This window comes from Triticum aestivum, chromosome 1D, assembly GCF_018294505.1.
Source record: "Triticum aestivum cultivar Chinese Spring chromosome 1D, IWGSC CS RefSeq v2.1, whole genome shotgun sequence".
Classification (NCBI taxonomy): domain Eukaryota; kingdom Viridiplantae; phylum Streptophyta; class Magnoliopsida; order Poales; family Poaceae; genus Triticum; species Triticum aestivum.
In genome coordinates, this window is record NC_057796.1 from 312209528 (window position 1) to 312237413 (window position 27886).

Genomic DNA, 27886 nt, shown 5'->3' on the forward strand with positions numbered 1-27886 from the left:
TTTTCTTGTTCTTGGTTCCCCACAAGATGACTTTTGTCCCATTATCTTTGGAAGACCTTTCTTGAACATCGTTAATGCTAAGATAGATTATGAGAAGCAAACTGTCGGTGTTAGTTTTGGTGATGAGTCTCATGAGTTTAATTTTTTCAAGTTTAGTAGAAAGCTTCATGAAATAGAATTTCCTAGTAAGGATGAATTAATTGGTCTTGCTTCTATTGCTGTACCACCTACTGATCCTTTAGAATAGTATTTGCTAGACCATGAAAATGATTTACATATGCATGAAAGAAATGAAACAGATAAGATTTTCTTTGACCAACGTCCTCTGCTTAAACACAATTTTCCTATTGAAACTCTAGGAGGTCCTCCTCCACCTAAAGGTGATCATGTGTTTGAATTAAAACAATTGCCAGACACTTTGAAATATGCTTATCCTGATGAAAAGAAGATATATCCTGTTATTATTAGGGCAAACCTTTCAGAACATGAAGAAGAAAGATTATTGAAAGTTCTAAGGAAGCACCGAGCTGCTATTGGATATACTCTTGATGATTTAAAGGGCATTAGTCCCACTCTATGTGAGCACAAAATTAATATGGAACCTGATGCTAAACCCGTTGTTGATCACCAACGTCGGTTAAATCCGAAGATGAAAGAAGTGGTAAGAACGGAAATATTAAAACTTCTGGAAGCAGGTAAAATCTATCCTATAGCTGATAGTAGATGGGTAAGTCATGTTCATTGTGTCCCTAAGAAAGGAGGTATAACTGTTGTTCCTAATGATAAGAATGAACTTATTCCACAAAGAATTGTTACAGGTTACATAATGGTAATTGATTTTAGAAAATTAAACAAAGCAACTAGAAAACATCATTTCCCTCTGCCTTTTATTGATCAAATGCTTGAAAGATCATCTAAGCACACACATTTTTGCTTCCTTGATGGATATTCTGGTTTTTCACAAATACCTGTTTCTCAACCTGATCACGAAAAGACCACTTTTACTTGTCCCTTTGGAACCTATGCTTATAGACGTATGCCTTTCAGTTGATGTAATACACCTGCTACCTTTCAAAGATGTATGACTGCTATATTCTCTGACTTTTGTGAAAAGATTGTTGAGGTTTTCATGGATGACTTCTCTGTTTATGGAAGTCTTTTGATGATTGTCTAAGCAATCTTGATCGAGTTTGGCAGAGATATGAACAAACAAATCTTGTCTTCAATTGGGAGAAGTGCCACTTTATGGTTAATGAAGGCATTGTCTTGGGTCATAAAATTTCTGAAAGAGGTATCGAAGTGAACAAAGCTAAGGTTGATGCAATTGAGAAAATGCCATGTCCTAAAGATATAAAGGTATTCGTAGTTTCTTAGGTCATGCTGGTTTCTATAGGAGATTTATCAAAGTCTTTTTTAAAATTTCTAGTCCTCTTACGAATCTTTTGCAAAAGGATATTCCTTTTGTTTTTGATGATGATTGTTTAGAAGCCTTTGAAACACTCAAGAAAGCCTTAATTTCTGCACCTATTGTTCAACCACCTGATTGGAACTTGCCTTTTGAAATTATGTGTGATGCTAGTGATTATGCTGTTGGTGATGTTCTAGGACAAAGAGTTGATAAGAAACTGAATGTTATTCATTATGCTAGTAAAACTCTAGACAGTGCTCAAAGAAATTATGCTACTACTGAAAAAGAATTCTTCGTAGTGGTGTTTGCTTGTGACAAATTTAGACCTTATATTGTTGATTCCAAAGTAACTGTTCACACAAACCATGCTGCTATTAAATATCTTATGGAAAAGAAAGATGCCAAACCTAGACTTATTCCATGGGTTCTCTTGTTACAAGAATTTGATTTACATGTCACTGATAGAAAAGGAGCTGAGAACCCCATAGCTGATAATTTATCTAGGCTTGAAAATGTGCCTGATGACCCACTACCTATTGATGATAGTTTTCCTGATGAGCAGTTAGCTACAATAAATGTTGCTCACAGTACTCCTTGGTATGCTAATTATGTTAATTACATTGTTGCTAAATATTTACCACCTAGCTTTACAAACCAACAAAATAAAAAATTCTTCTATGATTTAAGACATTACTTTTGGGATGACCCACATATTTATAAAGAAGGAGTAGATGGTATTATTAGACGTTGTGTACCTGAGCATGAATAGGGATAATCCTACGTAAATGTCACTCCAAAGCTTATGGAGGGCACCATGCTAGAGATAGAACTGCTCACAAGGTATTGCAATCTGGATTTTATTGGCCTACTCTCTTCAAGGATGCCTTTAAGTTCGTCTTATCTTGTGATGAATGTCAAAGAATAGGTAATATCGGTAAGCGTCAAGAAATGCCTATGAATTATTCACTTGTTGTTGAACCATTTGATGTTTGGGGATTTGATTACATGGGACCTTTTCCTTCCTCTAATGGGTATACACATATTTTGGTTGATGTTGATTATGTTACTAAATGGGTAGAAGCTATTCCAACCACTAGTGCTGATCACAACACCTCTATTAAAATGCTTAAGGAAGTTATTTTCCCAAGGTTTGATGTCCCTAGATATTTAATGACTGATGGTGGTCCACACTTTATTCATGGTGCTTTCCGTAAAATGCTTGCCAAGTATGATGTTAACCATAGAATTGCATCACCTTATCATCCTCAGTCTAGTGGTCAAGTTGAACTTAGCAATAGAGAAATAAAATTAATTTTGCAAAAGACTGTCAATAGGTCCAGGAAGAATTGGTCTAAGAAATTAGATGATGCACTTTGGGCTTATAGAACAACATATAAAAATCCTATGGGTATGTCTCCTTATAAAATGGTTTATGGAAAATCTTGTCATTTGCCTCTTGAGTTAGAACATAAAGCATATTGGGCCGTCAAAGAGCTCAACTATGATTTCAAACTCGCTGGTGAAAAGAGGTTATTTGATATTAGCTCCTTAGATGAATGGAGAACCCGGGCTTATGAAAATGAAAAATTATTTAAAGAAAAGGTAAAAAGATGGCATGACAAAACCAAAAGTGTGAGTTCAAAGTTGGAGAATATGTTCTTTTGTACAACTCTCGTTTCAGATTCTTTGCAGGAAAACTCCTATCAAAATGGGAAGGCCCCTATGTTATCGAGGAGGTTTACCGGTCTGGAGCCATCAAAATAAATAATTCCGAAGGTACTAACCTGAAGGTTGTCAATGGGCAACGAATAAAGCATTATATCTTAGGTACGCCCATTAATGATGAAAGTAATATTATTCAAACTTTGACACCGGAAGAACACATAAAAGAGTCCTTCCGAAACACTCCAGAATCGTGAAAATAAGGAGGTACGTGATACGGTAAGTAAACGGACTCCGAAAAATTTGCAAATTTTTTTATCAGTTTTGGAATATTTAAAAATTTAGGAAATAAAGAAACTTCCAGGAAGCGTCCCCTAGTGGGCACAAGACACCAGGGCGTGCCAGGCTTGCCTGGCACACCCAGGTGGGTTGTGCCCACCTGGGACATCTTCCAGACTCCATCTTTCTACAGCTTACTTGTCCTCCAAGATAAAAAAATCTATATATACTTCCCGAAGCTGTTAACCACCGTATCGCGGAGAAATCCTCTATTCTCTTTTCTTGCTGTTTTCTGTGCAATTTTGAAAATATGTCGTCCCAAGACTCCGACGGAGAGAGCTATGTCTCACATCTCATTGCTGACCCAAAGACCTATGGGGACCTATCCCCTTATGGTCGAACTACAGATGACGAGGAGGATGCTCACTTGATGAGGATCGATGATTCAAGCTCGGAGGAGGAGAATGTTCCTCTACCTTAACCTGGAGATATGCACGTGGAGTTCAAGAAGTCAAGTCTCCTTAAGAGAGCTAACCGGTCTAAAAACCAATCTATTCCTTCTCGTTTTCGGCAGAAAAGCAAAGGGGATTTATGTGACAAGATCTTGAACCTGGAGTTGGAAGTCGATGATTTAAAGGAGGAAATTGCTCTCCTCAACTACAATATGAAAAATTTTAAGGCACAATTGTCATCACCACCATCATCTTATTCACCACCAAAAGAGAATTGAGTATCGGGTATGGGCACTCCCCTTGGCTTCCGCCAAGCTTGGGGGAGGTGCCCCGGTATTGTATCATCCCACTATCTTTTTGGCTTTACTTATTTTAGTTCGATCTTTTCCTTTAGATGAATAAAAGTTTAGTTCGATCCTTTCTTCTTTGAGAGTTTGCTTAGTGATCTATCCTTGTAATCGTGTGCAAGTTACATAATAAAGTTTAGTTTGAGTTTTTGTTTCTTTACTTTCATGTTGCAAATAAAAGAAAACAAATAAGAAAAAAAAAGAGAAAGGAAATAAATAAAAGAAAGGAAGTAAATAATGAAAAAGATCATATACTAATCCTATGGTAGGTGATGACACCACATAAGGAAAAGTATAAGTAAAAAAAATTATTAGAGATTGACAAACATAGCATTAGTCAATGATGCAACTCATGAAAGAATTAATAAGGGAAGAGAAGATTCACATATAAATATACTATCCTAGAAATCTTTTGTGATTGTGATCCCTCATCAAAATATTATATGCCAAAATTGTTGACGTTGGACAAGGAAGACAACTTAATGGTTTATGTTTGTTTATATTCACACAGAAGTCATATTGCCATAGATCCTTTAACATGTGGTGCTTGCCCCCTATCTTTGCTAGCCAAAAATTCTGCACTAAGTAGAGATACTACTTGTGCATCCAAAACCTTAAACCCAAATCTTATTCCAAGTGTCCACCATACCTACCTAGGGATTGAGCAAGATCCCTCAAGTAAGTTGTCATCGGTGCAAAAAGGCAATAAAAATTGCTTCTAAAAATGTGAGATCATTTAGTGTAAGAGAAAATTGAGCGTTGCACGAACTTGTGATGGTGAAGAATAAAAGCGGCAGACTACATAATAAAGGTCGCTATGACAAGGGGCAATGCAATGTGACGTTCTTTTGCACTAAGGGGTTGAGCATACAAACAAATAAGCGCATGGCAACCTTTACTTCCCTCTGCGAAGGGCCTATCTTTTACTTTTATGCAAAGAGTCAAAGTTTTCCTGCTATTCCTTTTTATTTTTCTCCTTTGGCAAGCATCATGTGGTGAGGAAAGATCTAGACACATATGTCCAGTTGAATATAGATAGCATGAGTTATTATTGTTGAGATCACCCTTGAGGTGAATACGTTGGGAGGAGAAACTATAAGCCCCTATCTTTCTTTGTGTCCGGTTGAAACGTTTTGCTCATGTGCAGCATAATCATGTGAACGCACAAAAACAGTAGGTAAAAGTGTTGGGTTGTCTCCCAACAAGCGCTTTTCTTTAATGCCCTTTAGCTAGGCATGATGATTTCAATGATGCTCGCATAAAAGATAAGAATTCAAACATAAAGAGAGCATCATAAACACATGGCAAGCACATTTAATCCTAACCCACTTCCTATGCATAGGGATTTTGTGAGCAAATAAGTTTTGTGAGCAAGAATCAAGTAGCATAGGAAGGCAAAACAAACATAGCTTCAAGATTTTCAACACATAGAGAGGAAACTTGATATTATTGCAATATGTAAAAGAATATGTTCCCCTCTCATAATAAATTTCAGTGGCATCATGAGTGAATTCAACAATATAGCATCACATAAAGCATTCTTTTCATGATCCACATGCATAAACTTTTTATTACTCTCCACATAAGCAAAATTATTCTGATGAATAGTAGTGGGAGCAAACTCAACAAAATAACTATCATGGGATTGACAATTAAAATCATGATGACAAGTTTTATGATTATCATTATTCAATATAGCATACATGTCATCACCATAATCATCATAGATAGCAACTTTGTTCTCATAATCAACGGTAACCTCTTCCAAAATAGTGGAATCATCATTAAATAAAGTCATGACCTCTCCAAATCCACTTTCATCAATATAATCATCATAAATAGGAGGCATGCAATCATCATAATAAATTTTCTCATCAAAACTTGGGGGACTAAAAATATCATCTTCATCAAACATAGCATCCCCAAGATTGTAGCTTTGCATATCATTAACATCATGGATATTCCAAGAATTCATACTAACAACATTGCGATCATGCTCATCATTCATGCCAATAATTTTAAATTCTTCTTCTATCAATTGAGCACAATTTTCCGAACCATCATTTTCAAGAATGATATTATATATAAAGATGATCAATAATATGATGCAACCTCAATTCCATTTTTATGTAGTTTTCTTTTTATAAACCAAACTAGTGATAAAACAAGAAACTAAAAGATTTAATTGCAAGATCTAAATATATACCTTCAAGCACTCACCTCCCCGGCAACAGCGCCATAAAAGAGCTTAATGTCTACTACGCAACTTTATTCTTGTAGACACGTGTTGGGCCTCCAAGCGCAGAGTTTTGTAGGACAGTAGCAATTTTCCCTCAAGTGGATGACCTAAGGTTTATCAATCCGTGCGAGGTGTAGGATGAAGATGGTCTCTCTCAAACGACCCTGCAAGCAAATATAAGAAATCTCTTGTGTCCCCAACGCACCCAATACAATGGCAAATTGTATAGGTGCACTAGTTTGGTGAAGAGATGGTGATAAAAGTGTAATATGGATGGTAGGAATATATTTTTATAATCTGAATAAATAAAAACAGCAAGGTAGCAAATAGTAAACAGGCATAAAAACGGTATTGAAATGCTTGAAAATGAGGCCTAGGGTCTGTACTTTCACTAGTGCAACCTCTCAACAATGCTAACATAGTTGGATCATATGATTATCCCTCAAAGTGTAACGCAGAATCACTCCCGAGTTCCTATTAGCGGAGAACAAAATATAGGAATTTTTTGTAGGGTACGAAACCACCTCAAATCTATTCTTTCTGTTCGATCTATTCAAGAGTCTGTATCAAAATAACACAAAGCTATTTTTTCCGTTCGATCTATCCTAGAGTCCGTACTAAGATAACACCAAAGCAAGTTCATATTCATAATACTCAATCCACACAAAGAACTATAAAGAGACCCCAAAGTTTCCGTCGGAGAAAAGATAATAAAAATGTGCATCAACCCCTATGCATAGATTACCCCAATATCACCGTGGGAATCGGCGAGTTGAATGCCATAACATATATCAAGTGAATCAATATGATACCTCATTGTCACCTCAAGTATTCACACCGCAAGCCATATATCATGTGTTCTCATGTCTGAATATTCAATCCGACAAGACAAAACTTCAAAGGGTAAAGATTCAATTCATCACAACAAGAGTATAGAGGGGAGAAACATCATATGATCCGACTATATTAACAAAGCCCATGATATGGATCACGAGAGAGAGAGAGATTAAACACATAGCTACTGGCACAAACCCTCAGCCCCGAGGGTGGACTACTCCCTCCTCATCGTGGTGGCCGCCGGGATGATGAAGATGGCCACCGGAGATGATTCCCCCCTCCGGCAGGGTGCCGGAACGGGTCTTGATTGGTTTTCAGTGGCAACAGAGCCCTGCGGTGGCGGAACTTCTGATCTAGGTTAACCCTGATGGGTTTCGGAATATTTGGGAATTATAGTGCAAAGAGGGGGTGCGGGAGGCCACCGAGGTGGGCACAACCCACCTGGGCGCGCCAGGGGGGCCCGGCGCGCCCTGGTAGGTTGTGCCCCACTCGGGGCACCCCCCAGGTGCTGCTCTGGCCCAATGGATGTCTTCTGGCCCATAAAAATCCCCGTGGAGTTCTGTTGCATTTGGACTCCGTTTGTTATTGATTTCCTGCGATGTAAAAAACAAGCAAAAAACAGCAACTGGCACTTGGCACTGGGTCAATAGGTTAGTCCCAAAAAATGATATAAAGTTGCTATAAAATGATTGTAAAACATCCAAGAACGATGAAATAACAGCATGAATACTTCATAAATTATAGATACGTTGGAGACGTATCACGTACTAAGCAAAATAAGATGCATAATAGATAAACATCACATGCAATCAAAATATGTGACATGATATGGCCATCATCAACTTGTGCCTTTGATCTCCATCTCCAAAGCACCGTCATGATCTCCATCGTCACCGGCTTGACACCTTGATCTCCATCGTAGCATCGTTATCGTCTCGCCAACTATTGCTTCTACGACTATCGCTACCGCTTAGTGATAAAGTAAAGCAATTACATGGCGATTGCATTTCATACAATAAAGCGACAACCATAAGGCTCCTGCCAGTTGCCGATAACTTTTACAAAACATGATCATCTCATACAACAATTTATATCTCATCACGTCTTGACCATATCACATCACAACATGCCCTACAAAAACAAGTTAGACGTCCTCTACTTTGTTGTTGCAAGTTTTACGTGGTTGCTATGGGCTTCTAGCAAGAACCATTCTTACCTACGCATCAAAACCACAATGATTTTTCGTCAAGTGTGCTGTTTTAACCTTCAACAAGGATCGGCCATAGTCAAACTCGATTCAACTAAAATTGGAGAAACAGACACCCGCCAGCCACCTGTGTGCAAGGCACGTCGGTAGAACCAGACTCATGAACGCGGTCATGTAATGTCGGTCCGGGCTGCTTCATCCAACAATACCGCCGAATCAAATTAAGACATTGGTGGTAAGCAGTATGACTATTATCGCCCACAACTCTTTCTATTCTACTCGTGCATATAACATCTACACATAGACCTGGCTCTGATACCACTCTTGGGAAACGTAGTAATTCAAAAAAATTCCTATGAACATGCAAGATCTATCTAGGAGATGCATGGGGAGAGTGTGTCCACGTACCCTCTTAGACCGAAAGCGGAAGCATTTAGTAACGCGGTTGATGTAGTCGAATGTCTTCATGATCCAACCGATCCAAGTACCGAACGTACGGCACCTCTATGTTCAGCACACGTTCAGCACGATGACGTCCCTCGAGCTCTTGGTCCAGTTGAGGACGAGGGAGAGTTCCGTCAGCACGACGGCGTGGCGATGGTGATGATGATGTTACCGGCGCAGGGCTTCGCCTAAGCACTACGACGATATGACCCAGGTGTTAAACTGTGGAGGGGGGCACCGCACACAGCTAGGAGATTGTCTATTGTGCTTTGGGGTGCCCCCTGCCCCTGTATATAAAGGAAGGAGGAGGAGGCCGGCCCCTAGCGGCGCGTCAAGTGTGGGGAGTCCTACTAGGACTCCCTAGTCCTAGTAGGATTCCCCTCTTTGTTTTCCTTTTCCGGAGTAGCAAAGGGGGAAAGAGAGAAGGAGTAGGAGAGGGAAAGGGGCGCGACACCCCCACCCCTTCTCCAATTCGGATTGGCAAGGGGGTGAGGGAGTCCTGGATTAAGATGTCCTCGGGCGTCCGACCTGTTGGACATGGGCCGGACTGATGGGCTGTGAAGATGCAAGACCAAAGACTCTCACCCGTGTCCGGATGGGACTCACCTTGGCGTGGAAGGCAAGCTTGGCGTTCGGATATGAAGATTCGTTTCTCTGTAACCGACTTTGTACAACCCTAGTCCCCTCCGGTGTCTATATAAACCGAAGGGTTTAGTCCATAGGCACAATCATAATCATACAGGCTAGACTTCTAGGGTTTTAGCCATTACGATCTCGTGGTAGATCAACTCTTGTAATACTCATATTCATCAAGATCAATCAAGCAGGAAGTAGGGTATTACCTCCATAGAGAGGGCCCGAACCTGGGTAAACATCGTGTCCCCTGTCTTCTGTTACCATCGACCTTAGACGCATAGTTCGGGACCCCCTACCCGAGATCCGCCGGTTTTGACACCGACATTGGTGCTTTCATTGAGAGTTCCGCTGCGTCCTCTCCAAGAGGTTCGATGGCCCCGTCAATCATCTACAACAATGTTGTCCAGGGGGAAGTCTTCCTCCCCGGACAGATCTTCGTATTCGGCGGCTTCGCACTGCGGGCCAACTCGCTTGGCTATCTCGAACAGGTCGACAGCTACGCCCCTGGCCATCAGGTCAGATTTGGAATCTTGAACTACATCGCTGATATCCGCGGAGACTTGATCTTCGACGGATTTGATTCCACGATGGCTGCTCCCTGTCGCCCCGATGAACATGACTTAAATCTGCCATCGGACAATACCCAAGAAATAGCGCCTGTAACCGCTCCGGCCCTAGATCCGGAGCAGATTGTGCCATCCGAGGACGGGAAGCTCCACCCTGCCACGGAAGCCGCAGACTCAGCGGCGTTGGAGCCGCACACAGACCCAACCTCGAGTGGAATCTGTGTCACTGGAACCTCTGAGCCGCACTCATTCCCGGCTACCGGTTCCGAACAACGTGCGTCCGCACACTTCGAACTTGATCAGTCATCGACCATTGAATTCGGCTCCGCGGACATCTTCCGGCACTCACCTTTAGGCGATGTGCTAAACTCATTAAAAACACTCTCCTTAGCAGGGGACTCACAGCCGAATTGTATCCGGTTCGAACTGGAGGCTGATGACGGAGAATTTTGCTCCCCACCCACCGCCCACTTCATAGCCACTGTTGAAGACTTCACTGCCATGCTCGATTACGGCTCCGAAGACATCGACGGTATGGACGACGATGCCGAAGAAGAGCAGGGCCAAAACCCACCGTTTACCGGGCGTTGGACGGCCACTTCTTCGTATGACGTATACATGGTGGATACACCCAAAGAGAACAATGGCGATAACGAGAAATATCCAGTCGAGGATAAACCTCCTGAGATACAGCCAAAACGTCGACGTCAGCGGCGCCGTTCTAAATCACACAACAGAAAAAACAGCAATACCAGCTCAGGAGCAGATAGCACTCCGGATGGTGCCGAAGACAATGAAGACCCCATTGAACTAACTTCCGAACATGATGAATGGGAGGACGGACGAGTCAGCCCTAATGAACAGGCCATTAACAAAGACTCGGAGGACAGCAACTATCTTCCACCCTCCGAGGACGAGGTTAGCCTCGGCGATGAAGACTTTATCATGCCTGAGGAACCCGTCGAGCAGGAGCGCTTTAAGCACCGGCTAATTGCCACTGCAAGGAGCCTGAAAAAGAAGCAGCAGCAGCTTCGAGCTGACCAAGATCTGCTCATTGACAAATGGACTGATGTCCTGGCAGCCGAGGAATACGGCCTCGAGCACCCAACCAAAAGTTACCCGAAGCACAAATTGTTACCCCAATTCGACGATGAGGCGCTGGAGCCCGACCTACCAGCGCGTAATGCGGCTGACCGACCACCCCGAGGCCGGGACAAAGCGGCAACTCAGGCCGAACACCAGCCCGCACTATCGTGCCGCAAAAACAGAGACACAACAGCTCGGGGATACACATATGACCTGTGGCATGACCTGAAGGGCAAAGCAGGTCAGACCAGATCGATACGGATCACGGGGGCGTGCACTGACACGCGACGACGGCCATCCGGCCGGACATGCCAAACATAACCACGCTCAGGACGAAAACCGCAGACGGACTACATCCGAGCTACGTCACGACTTGGCCCGATACAGAGGCGCCGCACACCCCCTCTGCTTCACCGACGAAGTAATGGGGCATGGGTTCCCAGAAGGGTTCAAACCCATGAATATCGAATATTACGATGGAACAACAGACCCCGCAGTATGGATTGAAGATTTCCTTCTCCATATCCACATGGCCCGCGGCGATGATCTCCACGCCATCCAATACCTCCCACTAAAACTAAAGGGACCAGCGCGGCACTGGCTAAACAGCCTCCCAGAGAACTCGATTGGCAGCTGGGAAGACTTGGAAGACGCCTTCCGTGATAATTTCCAATGTACATATGTATGACCTCCGGATGCCGATGACCTAAGTCACATTATCCAATAGCCCGGAGAGTCAGCCAGGAAGCTCTGGACTAGGTTCTTAATTAAAAAGAACCAAATTGTCGATTGCCCGGACGCCGAAGCCCTCGCAGCCTTTAAACACAGCGTCTGAGACGAGTGGCTCGCCCGGCACCTTGGCCAAGAAAAACCAAAATCCATGGCAGCCCTTACCGCTCTGATGACCCGCTTTTGCGCGGGAGAAGACAGCTGGCTCGCTCGTAGAAGCAACATCACCAGTGATCCGGGCACTTCAGAAGTTCGAGACAGCAACGGCAAGCCACGACGCCATAAACACAAGCGCCAAAATAATAATGAAGGAACGCAAGACACGGCGGTCAACGCCGAATTCAGTGGCTCCAAACCCGGTCAACGTAAAAAGCCATTCAAGGCAAACAGAGACGGACCATCCAATTTAGACAAGATACTGGATTGGCCCTGCCAGATTCATGGCACCCCCAATAAACTAGCCAATCACACCAACAGAAGCTGTTGGGTCTTTAAACAAGCCAGCAAGCTTAACGCCGAACACAAGGCCAAGGAGCCGCCCAGTGACAGTGACGATGAGGAGACTCGCGAGCCGAACACCGGGGGTCAGAAGCAATTTCCCCCAGAAGTAAAAACGGTGAACATGGTATACGTGACGCACACCCCTACAGGGGAGCGCAAGCTCGCGCTACGGGACGCCGACGCCTTAAAGCCAGTCGCCCCACAATTAAGCCAATGGGCGGTCTGCCCGATCAGTTCTGATCACAAGGACCACCTAGCCAGTATCCGTTACAAAGGTTTGACAGCTCTCATCCTCGACCCAATCATCGATGGTTTCCATCTCACGAAAGTCCTTATGGGCAGCGGCAGTAGCCTTAACCTACTCTACCAAGACACTGTCTGCAAAATGGGCAATGATCCTTCAAGAATCAAACCCACCACAACTACCTTTAAGGGAACAGTATCCGGCATAGAAGTTCACTGCACGGGCTCAATTACATTGGAAGTCGTTTTCGGTTCGCCGAACAACTTTTTAAACGAAGGCTTGATCTTCGATATTGTCCCGTTCCGCAGTAGCTGCCAGGCACTACTCGGGCGGACCGCTTTTGCTCATTTCAAAGCGGTCCCACATTATGCCTATCCCCAGCTTAAGATGCCCGGTCCACGCGGCGTCATCACGATAAACGGACATACAGAATGCTCCCTCCGTATAGAGGAGCATACTATGGCTAATGCGGCCGAAGTACAAAGCGGCCTTATCAAGCCGCGCACCTCGTCGGCCATCAAGCCGCTGGTCTCTATTAAACAGGACCGACCACTCTTAGAGCTGGATTAGCAGTTCGGCCTCCGTCGTTGACCCCATATACCTGCGAAGTTTGTACCGCGCATACATAATTATCCACTCAAAATACCCTGGTCATTGGCGGAGGCACAATACGGACAGGCCTACAAACACTCCCATACCTCTTTTCTAACTATTTTTTTTAATCTTTTACCACGGGAGGCTGAAAGGCTGGTCCTCTCATGGACTCTTTCAGAGTTCGGCTTTGTATACTTACCCAAAGGCTATTCCTGTTAAGGAGTCCTTTCACCGAGGCAAGGCGGCACAGACGTGCGATAGGAGGTCCATTTAATTTTTTGTAGACCGCACTCTCTATTTCGAGCCTGTAAAGTGCCTTCTCCCTCAGCCTTCGACCCCCGGCATGTCAAATAGCCTGGGTCGTGGCGTTATTATCGGTAAGATGGCAATTGACATACCAATCAGGTTCCAGTGAACATAATCCGTATTCAATATTTGCTTTTTCTAAAGAACTGACTTCTTCTTCTTCGGTTGTTTCACACACGCACCTCGGCACAAATCGCCAGGGGCTCAATATGGGAACAAATGAGTTGCCGATAAGTCCGAACGGCTTTATAGCACACTTCAGTGTCACGAGTTTGGCCTTATATGCATCAGCTCCGAATCATGTCTTTGGTCAATAGTTGGGTTGCCCGGCTCCTGTGCTTACTACCTTACGTTCCGCTCTATCGGCTAGGGTAGTAAAGGGAGAACTACTGCGCTTGTGTCCTGGTTTATCCAGATGAGCACTTCAGTAGAGAAAGCCAAAAACTGACTATCATGATGCGGCGAGAGCTGGTCAACCACTCGATGACTTATCAGAATCTTTCGCGATTCTCTCCGTATTACACGAAGGACCGCTCTTAAGGTCACCTATGTAACGCACCGTATTGGGATAACCGCATACATACCAGGGGCTATATTGTAGACCCACCGTCAAACTCCTATGGCTAAGTGAAAGTGTTAAAGCCCTATAGTCCGATTGCCTAGTTCGCCGCATTGACACCTCCTTCATGGACCAAGACGTTGGGTCAAGAGTGATCAAGTGCTTTTTCGAACACCCCCGTATTTTATGCGAGGGGGCCGAAGCCGACGACTGGAAAACTTTCAGATTATACAAAAACGGCCGCACAGGAGGAAACAAAACTTTTAGGCAAAAGTATAAAAAACATAGCCTTAATATATCATAATATTGTTTTTACAATTTCGATACATTCACTCAGAGATCATATCTTTTGAGCACTGACCCTCTATCAAGCGGGCGCCCTCTAGGACATCCTCAAAATAATGCTCCGGCATGTGTTTGTCCTTGCCCTCGGGTGGACTGTTCGCTGCAATATCGGTGGCCTTCATCTTCGCCCAATACGTTTTGACATGGGCAAAGGCCATCCGTGCACCTTCAATGCACGCTGATCGCTTCATGGCATCGATACGCGGCACCACATCCATAAGTCGCTGCACCAAACCGAAATAACTATTCGGAACTGGCTCAGTCGGCCACAGCCGGACCACGACGTTCTTCATGGCAGATCCGGATATCTTGTGGAGCTCGGCCCACTGGGCCATCTGTTCTTCAGCAATAGTGCGCGCTTTGGCGTGCCAAACTCTGACCAGAAAAGCTTCTCCGTTGCATACCCTTCTTGCGCTTGATAAAACTGCGCCGCATCGGAGGCACTCTTCGGCAAGTCCAAGAATGCGTCTGGGGAGCTCCACATTTGATTAAGCGGGGCATACTTCGGATTGCCGAATTTAGTTTGTAATAAAACGGGCTTACCGGCCGCTATCTCCCCGGCTTGCCGGATCTCCCCCCGAGCCGCTCTAGACTCAGATCGTGCATCTCTCGCCTCTTGTAAGGCCTTCTCGAGTTCGGCTACTTGGGCCTTGTTTCCCTCCTAGAGTGCTTGGCATTTTCCAGTGGCATCCTTTAGATCTCGCTCTATTGAAGATATTCTCTCCTCGCACTGGCGCCGAGCAGCCTGCTCGGCCTTTAACTCTTCAGCTGCCTTCTTGGCAGCCACATTACTCATCCTGGCTTGCTCCTTGGCTCGGGCTAGCTTGCCCGAAGGGTCTCAACCGCGGCAGCACTATCTGCAGTTACGCACGTCTCAGTATATAATTCTAGCTTCGCGCTCATGTTATTATACATACACACATTGACCGCCCCAACATACCTTGCGCCTCGTCGAGCCGCCGATTAATAAGCGTGATGTCATCATCCGCCACATCAAGCTTTTGCTTCAGACTTGAAACCTCTGTAGCGTGGGCAGTCGTCATGACAGCAACAGCCTTTGTTTTAACCCATTAGATTATTTCCTGGGCGTGTCTTTTTCGATCCTCTGATTGCCTCCCTTTGGGCGCCAACTAAAGTCTCAGGGGCTACTATCTATACACAGGTGCATTTTGCGTATAGAGCACAATCGAAAATATAACATTACGTACCTCGAAGCCTCTTAGCAGGCTCATGCAAGCTTCGTTCAATCCGCTTTTCGCGGACAGAATCCTCTCAATTACTGTACCCATTAAGGTGCGATGTTCCTCTGAGACGGACGCATGTTGCAACGTGTCCATCAATGTATTCGGCGCCCCCGGATCCCTGGAAGTGGCTGCAGGAATACGGACTCCCTTTAAAGGGATATGCTTACTCGACCCTAGAGTCGTTTCCGGCTGTAAACCGGATAGTCCGGGGTCTTTACTGTTGGTCCCCGTAGGGGCCGCACGCCCCGAACCCTGGGCGACCGAAGTTTCACCTTCGGGCATTGTCTTCATTGTCCCCCGCACCGCTCGTTGATCGGGAGAGATCCTCCGGAATGACACCTCGAAGTCGTCCGCCCTATTGGGCGAGAAGATCTATGGGGGCATCTCGCTTTCCATCTGCTCCGAAAGAAGATCCCCCGAGGAGGAAGACTGCTGAGGAAGGCTGCGTACCGGACTGCAAACGTATATTCTAGATGTTACCCTTGTAACAGGAAAAGAACGGGATGTGTTTATAGACACACTTGTTCCCTTACAATTCGGCTAAAGGCTTGTCCTTGCGAAGGAACTGTGCGACAACGTCGTCCTCCGAGCCTGAACCATCCGACGGGGGCATCTTCCCTCGCTTTGGAGCCTTTACCTCCCAATCTTCGGAGGCGTTTCTTTTCTTCCCATGAGGAGAAGGGATGTCAGTTCCCCCTTCTCTCTCGTCTTCGGAAGAGGGAGTCCTAATCTCCCCGGACATAGTGCCTGGTGTACCTTCAGAATGGAGGCCGTCTTCAGCCTTCTTGCTCTCCTCCTTATCCTTCCTCACCGGCACTTGGTATGGTGCCGGAGCCAGCATCCTTGTTAGCACAGGATTAGCTTAGTCTTCGGGGAGAGGGGCCGAACACCTAATTCGCTCCGCCTTTTTTATCCAGCCCTGGAAGAAGATGGTTTTGTCTCCGTCCCTTATTACGGGATATTTAGCCAAGCTGTGCTCAGGAGTCGAGTACTTACCGTGGTGTCCGGATGGTTGCGGTCAAGGCCGATGTCCTCGGTGGTATCCGGCCACTGCTTTCGTGTCCCGAAGAATGACTTCCACATTCCTTTGTGCATTGTGCCAGAGAAGTGCCGAAGGGTCCGTGGTCCTTCCGAATTGAACTCCCACATGCGGAGGGGTCGCCGCTGGCACGGCAGGATCCAGCGGACTAGCATTACTTGAATCACGTTGACCAGATCGGTGTCCCTCTCAAGAAGACTCTAGATGCGGCTTTGAAGAGACTGCACTTCGTCAGTTGATCCCCAGTCCAACCCCTTATTGATCCACGATGGGAGCCAAATTGGGGGGCCAGGTCGTAACGCTGGTGTAGCTTCCCACTTGGTACCACGGGGTTCAGTGATGTAAAACCATTCCCGCTTCCATAAGTTGGAGGATCCCGTGAAAGATCCTTTTGGTCAAAGAGCGTTGGTGAGCTTGCTCACCGTGGCACCACCACACTCCGCTTGCTCCCCCTCGATCACCTTCGGCTTCACATTAAAGGTCTTGAGCCATAAGCCGAAGTGTGGGGGAATACGGAGAAAGGCCTCGTACATGACAATAAATGTTGAGATGTGAAGAAAAGAGTCTGGGGCTAGATCATGAAAATCTAGCCCGTAGTAGAACATGAGCCCACGGACGAAGGGGTGGAGAGCGAACCCTAGCCCCGGAGGAAGTGGGGGATGAATACGACCCTCTCGCCGGATTTGGCGGTAGGAATAACCTGCCCTTTAGCAGGGAGCCTGTGGGGGATTTCCACGGTCAGGTATCTTGCCGCCCGGAGCTTCGCAATATCCTCCTTTGTGACAGAAGAGGTCACCCACCGGCCTTGAGGGCTGGGTCTGGCCATGACTGGGAAGCTCGTAGTAATTGAGTTGAAACCTGGGTGCTGGAACTCGAGGTTGGAAAGATTGGGGAAGAGGCAGGCGTAGAGGAGAAAGATGGGTCTACGCCCCTTTACAAAGGCAGTGAATATCAAACGCCTCCTCCCGGGCCTTAAAACTCGCCTATTCCCAAGGAATCGTGCCAACGGGGCGGTTGGATTACCCACGCCCGTATTGATGAGAATCCCGTAATAAGGGGACACGATCTCTGCTCCGACAAGACGTGCCAATGAAACTGCATCGCAAAATATGGAGCGGCAGGCCAAAAAACGGTTCGAAATAATGACTGGGTGATAATGCGATCTCACGTTGCAAAAAGTTGTTAGTAGATTGGACTCGTGAAATATTATACTCTCTGCGGTGGTGTGTGGTACTTGTTTTACAGAGCCGGACACGTTTTCTGTGTTCAGAAAATACTCTGGAGTAATCGGAGGAGGAACCCGCCTTGCAATGCCGAAGACAATCTGCGCGCCGGACACCTCGTCATTGAAGCCTGGTTCAGGGGCTACTGAGGGAGTCCTGGATTAAGGGGTCCTCGGGCGTCCGGCCTGTTAGACATGGGCCGGACTGATGGGCTGTGAAGATGCAAGACTGAAGACTCTCACCCGTGTCCGGATGGGACTCACCTTGGCGTGGAAGGCAAGCTTGGCATTCGGATATGAAGATTCATTTCTCTATAACCGACTTTGTACAACCCTAGTCCCCTCCGTGTCTATATAAACCGGAGGGTTTAGTCCATAGGCACAATCATAATCATACAAGCTAGACTTCTAGGGTTTTAGCCATTACGATCTCATGGTGGATCAACTCTTGTAATACTCATATTCATCAAGATCAATCAAGCAGGAAGTAGGGTATTACCTCCATAGAGAGGGCCCGAACCTGGGTAAACATCGTGTCCCCTGTCTCCTGTTACCATCGACCTTAGACGCATAGTTCGGGACTCCCTACCTGAGATTCGCCGGTTTTGACACCGACAGGGGGCGCGCGCCACCTCCTATGGCCGGCCCTCTCTCCTCCACTAAGGCCCATGTAGGCCCATTACCTCCCGGGGGGTCCGGTAACCCCCGGTACTCTGAAACTTATCCGAAACTTCCTGAAACCATTCCGGTGTCCGAATGTAACCTTCCAATATATGAATCTTTACCTCTCTACCATTTCGAGACTCCTCGTCATGTCCGTAATCTCATCCGGGACTCCGAACAAACTTCGGTCATCAAATCACATAACTCATAATACAAATCGTCTTCGAACGTTAAGCGTGCGGACCCTACGGGTTCGAGAACTATGTAGACATGACCGAGGCACATCTCCGGTCAATAACCAATAGCGGAACCTGGATGCTCATATTGGCTCATAAATATTCTATGAAGATCTTTATTGGTCAAACCGCATAACAACATACGTTGTTCCCTTTGTCATCGGTATGTTACTTGCCCGAGATTCGATCGTCGGTATCATCATACCTAGTTCAATCTCATTACCGACAAGTCTCTTTACTCGTTCCGTAGTGCATCATCCCGTAACTAACTCATTAGTCACATTGCTTGCAAGGCTTATAGTGATGTGCATTACCGAGAGGGCCCAGAGATACCTCTCCGATACACGGAGTGACAAATCCTAGTCTTGATCTATGCCAACCCAACAAACACCATCAGAGACACCTGTAGAGCATCTTTACAATCACCCAGTTATGTTGTGACGTTTGATAGCACACAAGGTGTTCCTTCGGTATTCAGGAGTTGCATAATCTCATAGTCAGAGGAACATGTATAAGTCATGAAGAAAGCAATAGCAATAAAACTAAACGATCATTATGCTAAGCTAACGGATGTGTCTTGTCCATCACATCATTCTCTAATGATGTGATCCCGTTCATCAAATGACAACACATGTCTATGGTTAGGAAACTTAACCATCTTTGATTAACGAGCTAGTCAAGTAGAGGCATACTAGGGACACTTTGTTTTGTCTATGTATTCACACATGTACCCAGTTTTCGATTAATACAATTCTAGCATGAATAATAAACATTTATCATGATAAGGAAATATAAATAACAACTTTATTATTGCCTCTAGGGCATATTTCCTTCACATTTTGCATCATGTTTTCTTACTGTTATTTATGATGTTTTTTCCATAATAATGATTTTTTGGAGTAATTTTAATGCCTTTTCTCTCATAATATGCAAGGTATACACAAAGAGGGAGAATTCCGGCAGCTGGAAATCTGGACCTGGAAAAGCTACGTCAGGCTACCTATCTGCACAACTCCAAACAAGTTGAAACTTCACAGAGAATTTTTATGGAATATTTGAGGAATATTGGAGCAAATAACTACCCGAGGGGGCCCACCAGGTGGGCACAACCCACCTGCGCGTGCCAGGGAGCCCAGGCGCGCCCTGGTGGTTGTGCTCACCCAGGCCCACCTCCGGTACCCATCTTCTAGTATATAGGTCATTTTGACCTAGAAAAAACAACGGGAGGACTTTCGGGATGGAGCGCCGCTGTCTCGAGGCGGAACTTGGGCAGGAGCACTTTTGCCCTCCGGCGGAGCGATTCCGCCGGGGGAACTTCCCTCCCGGAGGGGGAAATCATCGTCATCATCATCACCAACAACTCTCCCATCTTGGGGAGGGCAATATCCATCAACATCTTTAACAGCACCATCTCATCTCAAACTCTAGTTCATCTCTTGTGTTCAATCTTGCTACCGGAACTATAGATTGGTGCTTGTAGGTGACTAGTAGTGTTGATTACATCTTGTAGTTGATTACTATATGGTTTATTCGGTGGAAGATTATATGTTCAGATCCATTATGCTATTTAATACCCCTCTGATCTTGAGCATGATTATCATTTGTGAGTAGTTACTTTTGTTCTTGAGGTCACGGGAGAAATCATGTTGCAAGTAATCATGTGAATTTGATATGTGTTCGATATTTTGATAGTATGTATGTTGTGATTCCCTTAGTGGTGTCATGTGAACGTCGACTACATGACACTTCACCATATTTGGGCCTAAGGGAATGCATTGTGGATTAGCAATTAGATGATGGGTTGCGAGAGTGACAGAAGCTTAAACCCTAGTTTATGCGCTATTCCGTAAGGGACCGATTGGATCCAAAAGTTTAATGCTATGGTTAGAATTTATTCTTAATACTTTTCTCATAGTTGCGGATGCTTGCGGGAAGGTTAATCATAAGTAGGAGGCTTGTTCTAGTAAGAATAGCACCTAAGCACCGGTCCACCCACATATCAAATTATCCCAGTACCGAACACCAATTAAACCAACATGGTGAAAGTGACTAGATGAAATTCCCGTGTACCCTCAAGAACGCTTTGCTTATCATAAGAGACTGTTTTGGCCTGTCCTTTGCCTCAAAAGGATTGGGCTACCTTGCTGCACTTTTGTTACTACTATCGTTACTTAGTCGTTACAAATTATCTTGCTATCAAACTACTCCGCTGCTTACAATTTCAGCACTTGCAGACATTACCTTGCTGAAAACCACTTGTCATTTCCTTCTGCTCCTTGTTGGGTTCGACACTCTTACTTATCGGAAAGAGCTACAATTGATCACATATACTTGTGGGTCATCACCTGCCGAGTACGTCTCCGCCGACCTCCTCGCCATCGAGTGCGCTGACCTCCACGCACCGCTCGCCAGCCGAGTTCGTCTCCGCCGACCTCCTCGCCGTCGAGTGCAGCCTGGACCCCCCAATCATATTTCGTGTTGCTCAGCGCCTGGGACCCCAGGTGCAGGCACTGCCGCGTCACTCCCTTGCGCGTCTTCATGGAAAAACTCAGGCACGACCGCACGAGTAGAGATCATGGTGGATGCTTGTGGCCGTGGAATGGTGCATGTTGTGGCCGTGCGGTCTTCAGGCATTCGTAGGAGTGGCCATGACTGATGGTTGATGTCTACTACACAACTTGTTCTTGTAGACCCGTGTTGGGCCTCCAAGCGCAGAGTTTTGTAGGACAGTAGCAATTTTCCCTCAAGTGAATGACCTAAGGTTTATCAATCCGTGGGAGGCGTAGGATGAAGATGGTCTCTCTCAAACAACCCTGCAACCAAATAACAAAAAGTCTGTTGTGTCGCCAACACACCAAATACAATGGCAATTTGTATAGGTGCACTAGTTTGGCAAAGAGATGGTAATAAAAGCGTAGTAATGATAGTAGATATTGATTTTTGTAATATGAACAATAAAAAACAGCAAGGTAGCAATTGATAAAACGGAGCACAAACGGTATTGCAATGCTTGAAAATGAGGCCTAGGATCCATACTTTCGCTAGTGCAATCTCTCAGCAATACTAACCTAATTGGATCATATAACCATCCCTCAACGTGTGATGAAGAATCACTCCAAAGTTCTTATCTAGCAGAGAACATAATAAGATATTGTCTGTAGGGTATGAAACCACCTTAAAGTTATTCTTTCCGTTCGATCTATTCAAGAGTTCGTACTAAAATAACGCAAAGTTATTCTTTCCGTTCGATCTATCCAAGAGTTCGTACTAAAATAACACCATATGATACACATCAACCAACTCTAATGTCACCTAGATACTCCAATGTCACCACAAGTATCCATGAGTTAATTATACGATATGCATCAAACAATTTCCGATTGATAATACTCGATCCAACACAAAGAACCTCAAAGAGTGGCCCAAGATTTCTACCGGAGAAACAAAAGACGAGAACGTGCATCAACCCCTATGCATAGATCACCCCAATGTCACCTCGGGAATCCGCGAGTTGAGTGCCAAAACATATCTCAAGTGAATCAATATAATACCCCATTGTCACCACGGGTATTCATATGCAAGACATATATCAAGTGCTCTCAAATCCATAAAAGTATTCAATCCGATAACAACGAAATCTCAAAGGGAAAACTCAATTCATCACAACAAGATAGAGAGGGGAAACCACCATATGATCCAACTATATTAACAAAGCCCGCGATACATCAAGATCGTGACATCTCAAGAACACGAGAGAGAGAGAGAGAGAGAGAGAGAGAGAGAGAGAGAGATTAAACACATAGCTACTGGTACAAACCCTCAGCCCCGAGGGTGGACTACTCCATCCTCATCATGGTGGCCACCGGGATGATGAAGATGGCCACCGGTGACAATTTCCCCCTCCGGCAGGGTGTCGAAACGGGGTCTAGATTGGTTTTTCGTGGCTACAGAGGCTTGCGGCGGCGAAACTTCTGATCTATCGACTCCCCTAGGGTTTTTGGAATACTTGGGAATTTATAGGGCGAAGAGGCGGTGCGGGAGGCCACCAAGGTGGGCACAACCCCAGGCACGCCCAGGTGGGTTGTGCCCCCCTCGAGGCACCCCTCTGGTACTTCTTTGGCCCATGTTGTTCCTTCTGGTCCATAAAAATTCTCCAACAAGTTTCGCCGTGTTTAGACTCCGTTTGGTTTTGATTTTCTGCGATGTAAAAAACAAGCAAAAAACGGCAACTGGCACTGGGCACTATGTCAATAGGTTAGTACCAAAAAAATGATATAAAGTTGCTATAAAATGTTTGTAAAACATTCAAGAATGATAATATAATAGCATGGAACAAGCAAGAATTATAGATACGTTGGAGACGTATCAATGGTTAAGGAGGAGCACATGGCTTGACGGGGATGAGCCGTCGGTGGTGACCATGACAGCCGCCGGTGGGTGCAGGCACGTCGGTAGGAGATGTGGCGGATGACAGCAGGTCGTGCAGCATTGTTGGTCGGGCGGCTTGAGCAGAGCACATGCAGAAGGAGCAGAGAGGTGAAGGAGAAGGTAAGGAAGCACGGCCGGCTCGGTCAAGAGCCGACCGGTGAGGTGCACGAGGAGGCGCGAAGGTGCCCAGGCATGACGGCCAGCAGGTCGTTCTGTGCGCGGCTAGAGGCGTGGAGTTACATGACGGCTTGGAGCGGCGTGTTTAGTGGCCAGCAGGGCAGCCGGCAGTGCGTGGTAATTAGCAAGGCCACCAACGGTGGCGACGCTGGCTTGTGGCGCGGTGCAACATTGCACATCAACTGTTTGACGAAACGTCTACAATGGGATGAATGAAAAGAAATAGAAATATTGCCATGTGGACATGAACCGGTCAAAAACCATGCTGAGTCAGCATGGATACTGCTTTAGTTGAGTCGGGGATCAAAGTTGTCCGGTTTCAAGAGTTGAGGGTGCAAATTGTCAGGTTTCATATTTGAGAGACTAAATATAGACTCCATCAAAAATTAAGGGACGAAAAGTATACTTTTATCTTTTAATTACCTATAAGAACAACGTGTACATCACTACACCATATACAACCGCTTTGGAGAAGGTAAAAGAGAAGCGATCCACCATTCATGGAACCCAAACTTCATAAAATCCCCATCAATTCCTCCCGAATTTGATCAGAAATCCATCTGGGGCTTTACATCCACCCCGTCCCGCCATCAAAGCGGAATGCAAATGCGGAGGGAGAATGTAGTGTAACCTTTGGGGAGCAGGTGGAGCGGTGGCGGCTGTATAGGGCTCGTGCTCTCTTGTTTTTCTGTTTTTTTTTTCTTAAAACGAATTCTCTCGGTTTAACATTGCTCGTTGTCATGCCTTTTGTTGTTTGGCATAAATTTAACGGAATAAAATGTGTGCACGACGAGATATAAAGACTGGAAAAGTTCTGTGTTCAATATTGGAAAAATGTTGCCATTCACAAAAAAGAAAAAGGTGTCCTAAAACAAAAAGGCAAACGTGACCTTGGCGTGATGCCCTTCGGCTGAACCGTCAGTGACCTGACCGTGGACGCGTCGGGAGACAGATCTCACTCCACCACTCGCACCCGTCCCCACTCCCGACCGCGCAGCCCTCCCCTTCGTCGGCAGCCCAAAAACCCTCGGGGGCGAAGCGAGGAGAGGACGGCAATGGCGGAGGCGCGCCGCAGCCACCCGTCGCAGTACGTGAAGCTGACCAAGGACCAGGACGCTTCCGCCTCCGGCCCCGGCGTGGAGGACATCCGCCCTGGCGAGCTCAACCTGCCCGTCGCCGTCCCGCAGGTCGGTCTCGCCATTCCTCGCGCGATCCTCCTTTTCTTCCAGTTGCTGCTGCTGCGATTGTTTGTTCGATCTGATTTTGGGCGGTGTGACTATATAGCTGGAGCGGATGAAGTGCATCCAGTGTGGGCAGGTGCTGCCTGAGGGCCACAAGGCGCCGGCCGACGAGCAGTGGACCACCGGCATCTTCAGTTGCGCTGAAGACCCCGAGAGCTGTAAGTGACGTGGAATTTCCTTCTCGCCCTTGCATTTGGTCTGCCCCTTCAACTGCCTAGCCGATCTAGTTCTGCTACTTCCTACCCTAGACGTATCGCACATTCAAAATTCGTGGTAGTTTTGATATGCTGATAGCCTGATACCCCTGGAGATGCCAGAGTTGGCAGGAACTTTCATGCGGATCTGCACAGGATGGGATTGTGTTGCTGTGGTTCAGCTCAGGGTTTCTGGCTATCACACACATTCCACAACTCAGCAACTAGATGTTTGTTTCCATGGCATTGAAGTGTTACTGACGTGTTACCATAGAGGCTAGGTGTTTCAGTTTTAAATCCTTTAGCGGTCCTGCGTATGAAGCACACGCAGGTTTTTATTATGAAAATCCTTGCAGGTACATCAAGTGAATCCCTAGTAAGAAAAGAGGAACAACATGTGTGCTGGACAAGGATGGCCCATACACCTCCCATCCTCATTTTTTTTTCATTTAGGCTTATATTGTTTCCCATTTTTTGCATGTGTTTGTTAGAGACTATTTTAAAGCATGAAAGATGTTTCTTTGGAAATTTTAATTGCAAATTACAACAGTATTGATACTTATATATCAATGTGAAATATTTCCACATTAGTTTAGTGAGCAGTTGCCAGCCAGAAATTTTGTGTTACCTCCTTTTTACGTGTTACCAGTTGAGACAGTTTTCAAACAAAGATGCCCTGCAAATCTTAATTTCCTTCCTCTCTATCATTTTTCCATTAACATGGTGAACTTAATCAACGAACAAACCATGGTAGACTAAACATACAGTCTTTTTCTAATGTCTATGAGAAAGGCATGATTTATATTTTACACTGCACATATAAACTCAGTTGTAAACTGGTGCCAATCCGATGCTGATATATGTCTTATACTACACGTGTAACTCAAATTTGTAATGTGGACCAATCTGATGCGTATCTGACCTCCATTTAGGAGCTATTTTACCTAGAAGTCCAAATTGAGTACTTGTTAATTTTGTTTTATAGCTTCCCTGGGTCGTCCTTCTCCCACATTTTTAGCAGATGTATATGAAAACCCATATCTTTATACATTTTATTTTGAAATATTAATTGTTCAAATACATTTTTTTATCATATTGCAAGCCTTTATGGTTCACATATTTGTAGTACTGTTATTTTTCAGTCTTCTATTATCTTTGCAAAATTAGCCCTGTGATGATGTGCTCATGTGGGAAGGATTAGGCACTGGTCACTGTCTGAAAGAAATAAAGAGTACTCCCTCTGTCCCATAATATAAGACATATTGAATGTAATAACATCTTATATTATGGGACGGAGGGAGTAGTAGTCATAACGTTTGGTTCTGATTATCATGTTCTCAATGTTAAAGTCGACCCTTCTTTTTTCTGTATTTGGGAAGTTCTTCAAGATGTACACACTTCTCCATCTAACTGCCAGTTATGGTTTTAGCTCTTTTGGGCTCTCTGCAAAATCAACACGCTGTTATAATGTGCTCATATTGAAAAGAATTAATCATTGTTCCGGTTGGATTCCAAATTGTTTCAAAGAAGCAAAAACTAGTTGCAACGTTTACTTTTATTACGATGCTTTCGATCTAGAGACGTCTTTCTCCTTGATCTGTTTGAATATTCTTCTACAGGTACACTTTCCCGGTATAAGTGTTAATTGTGATAAACTGTTGAGCACATAAATGACTGCGGCATACATGGCCGAAACCCGAAAGCTTAAATGAATAGCATTACTCTGTAGCTAATGGCTAATTCCTTTATGCTTCTTTATGCCCTTCAAATTGTGTCATCATAGGGTTTGTGATGTGTGCACCTTTATGCTTCAGTCCACACAGTTTTCATATGTATTACTGCTATATTCCGAGATACTTCTGAACCTCTTATGTGCCTGATCTTCTTAATGTGTTAGGCTGGACTGGACTATTCTGCCCCTGTGTGTTGTTTGGACGAAATGTTCAGGCCCTTAGAGAAGATATCCCACGGACAAGACCCTGCACTTGCCATGCTGTCTGTATTGAAGGTGGCATTGCATTAGCAATCCTTACGGCTATATTCCATGGTGTTGACCCAGACACATTGATCCTGATTGGTGAAGGCCTGGTCTGCAGTTGGTGGATATGCTCTCAATATACTAGTATTATTCGTGAAAAGCTTCAGAAGAAGTATCATCTCGAGGTACTTCTTTCTCTCTTCCACAGTTTTCTTTGTATGTGTCATGATTAATCGCATTCATAAGAACATCTACAAACAGTTGTATTTATTTCTACTATAAGAACTACACAATTGCATTCTCCATCTGAGATAGTTGTAGCAGGTATTCAGGAGTCCAGAAGTAAACTCTTAGCTTTGCATTGTTAAAGTTATGTGGTCAGTCTCATGACATTTTTGCTTGGCATTGTCCACTGGCGGTAGCTGGTTATATCATTGAATTATCAGATCATTTTATCAATTCTTGCTTGGCTACCTTTTCACGTATAGTATCTTTTTGTGGTCACTAATTCTAACTAGTTGTCAAGTCTAGCATTTGATAAGTGGGCTGGGTTTCTACTTTCGTGCATCAGTATTACGGGCCTTTTGCTAACCACCACATATTGTTCTGCTTCCACCAGAACTCTCCATGCAATCCTTGCATAGTCCACTGCTGCTTTCACTACTGCGCGAACTGTCAGGAGCATTGTCGTGGTTTTGTCACGGCAGATGTCCTAGAGAAAGGACTTAGTCGTTCAGTCATCGCTACGGGTTAGCTTAAAGGGGTTAAAGCGGACAAGGGACGCAAGAGAGTTTTATACTAGTTCGGCCCCTTACGATGAAGGTAAAAGCCTACATCTAGTTGTGATGGAATTGTTGGGTTTTCGATGACCAGGGAACGAATACGCTTTGCCTGAGTCTCGAGTTGTTGTCGGTTGTCCCTGGACCGCCGCCTGGTCGTCCCCTTATATATACGGGTTGACGTCCGTCGGTTTACAGAATCCCGAGGCTGGCTCATAATCGTGTCCGGCTCGGTCTCTGCTAC

At 45.1% G+C, this 27886-nt stretch overlaps 1 protein-coding gene across 1 annotated transcript; it reads left to right on the forward strand.

The window, feature by feature from the left end:
• Nucleotides 1-24409: 24409 nt before the first annotated feature.
• On the forward strand, nucleotides 24410-27289 carry LOC123181693 (cell number regulator 6-like). The gene is made up of 3 exons (XM_044594012.1): nucleotides 24410-24637; nucleotides 24735-24849; nucleotides 26783-27289. Exons 1-3 carry the CDS (start codon nucleotides 24506-24508, stop codon nucleotides 27094-27096), a joined length of 561 nt encoding a protein of 186 aa, XP_044449947.1. The 5' UTR covers nucleotides 24410-24505; the 3' UTR covers nucleotides 27097-27289.
• The last annotated feature ends 597 nt before the right edge of the window (nucleotides 27290-27886 follow it).

Excerpts from the sequence above, each read along its gene's own strand:
- LOC123181693 (XM_044594012.1), top strand. The coding sequence starts at position 24,506 with ATGGCGGAGGCGCGCCGCAGCCACCCGTCGCAGTACGTGAAGCTGACC. Across the intron at positions 24,638-24,734 it reads TGCCCGTCGCCGTCCCGCAG|CTGGAGCGGATGAAGTGCAT; the intron begins GTCGGTCTCGCC and ends GTGACTATATAG. Across the intron at positions 24,850-26,782 it reads CGCTGAAGACCCCGAGAGCT|GCTGGACTGGACTATTCTGC; the intron begins GTAAGTGACGTG and ends TTAATGTGTTAG.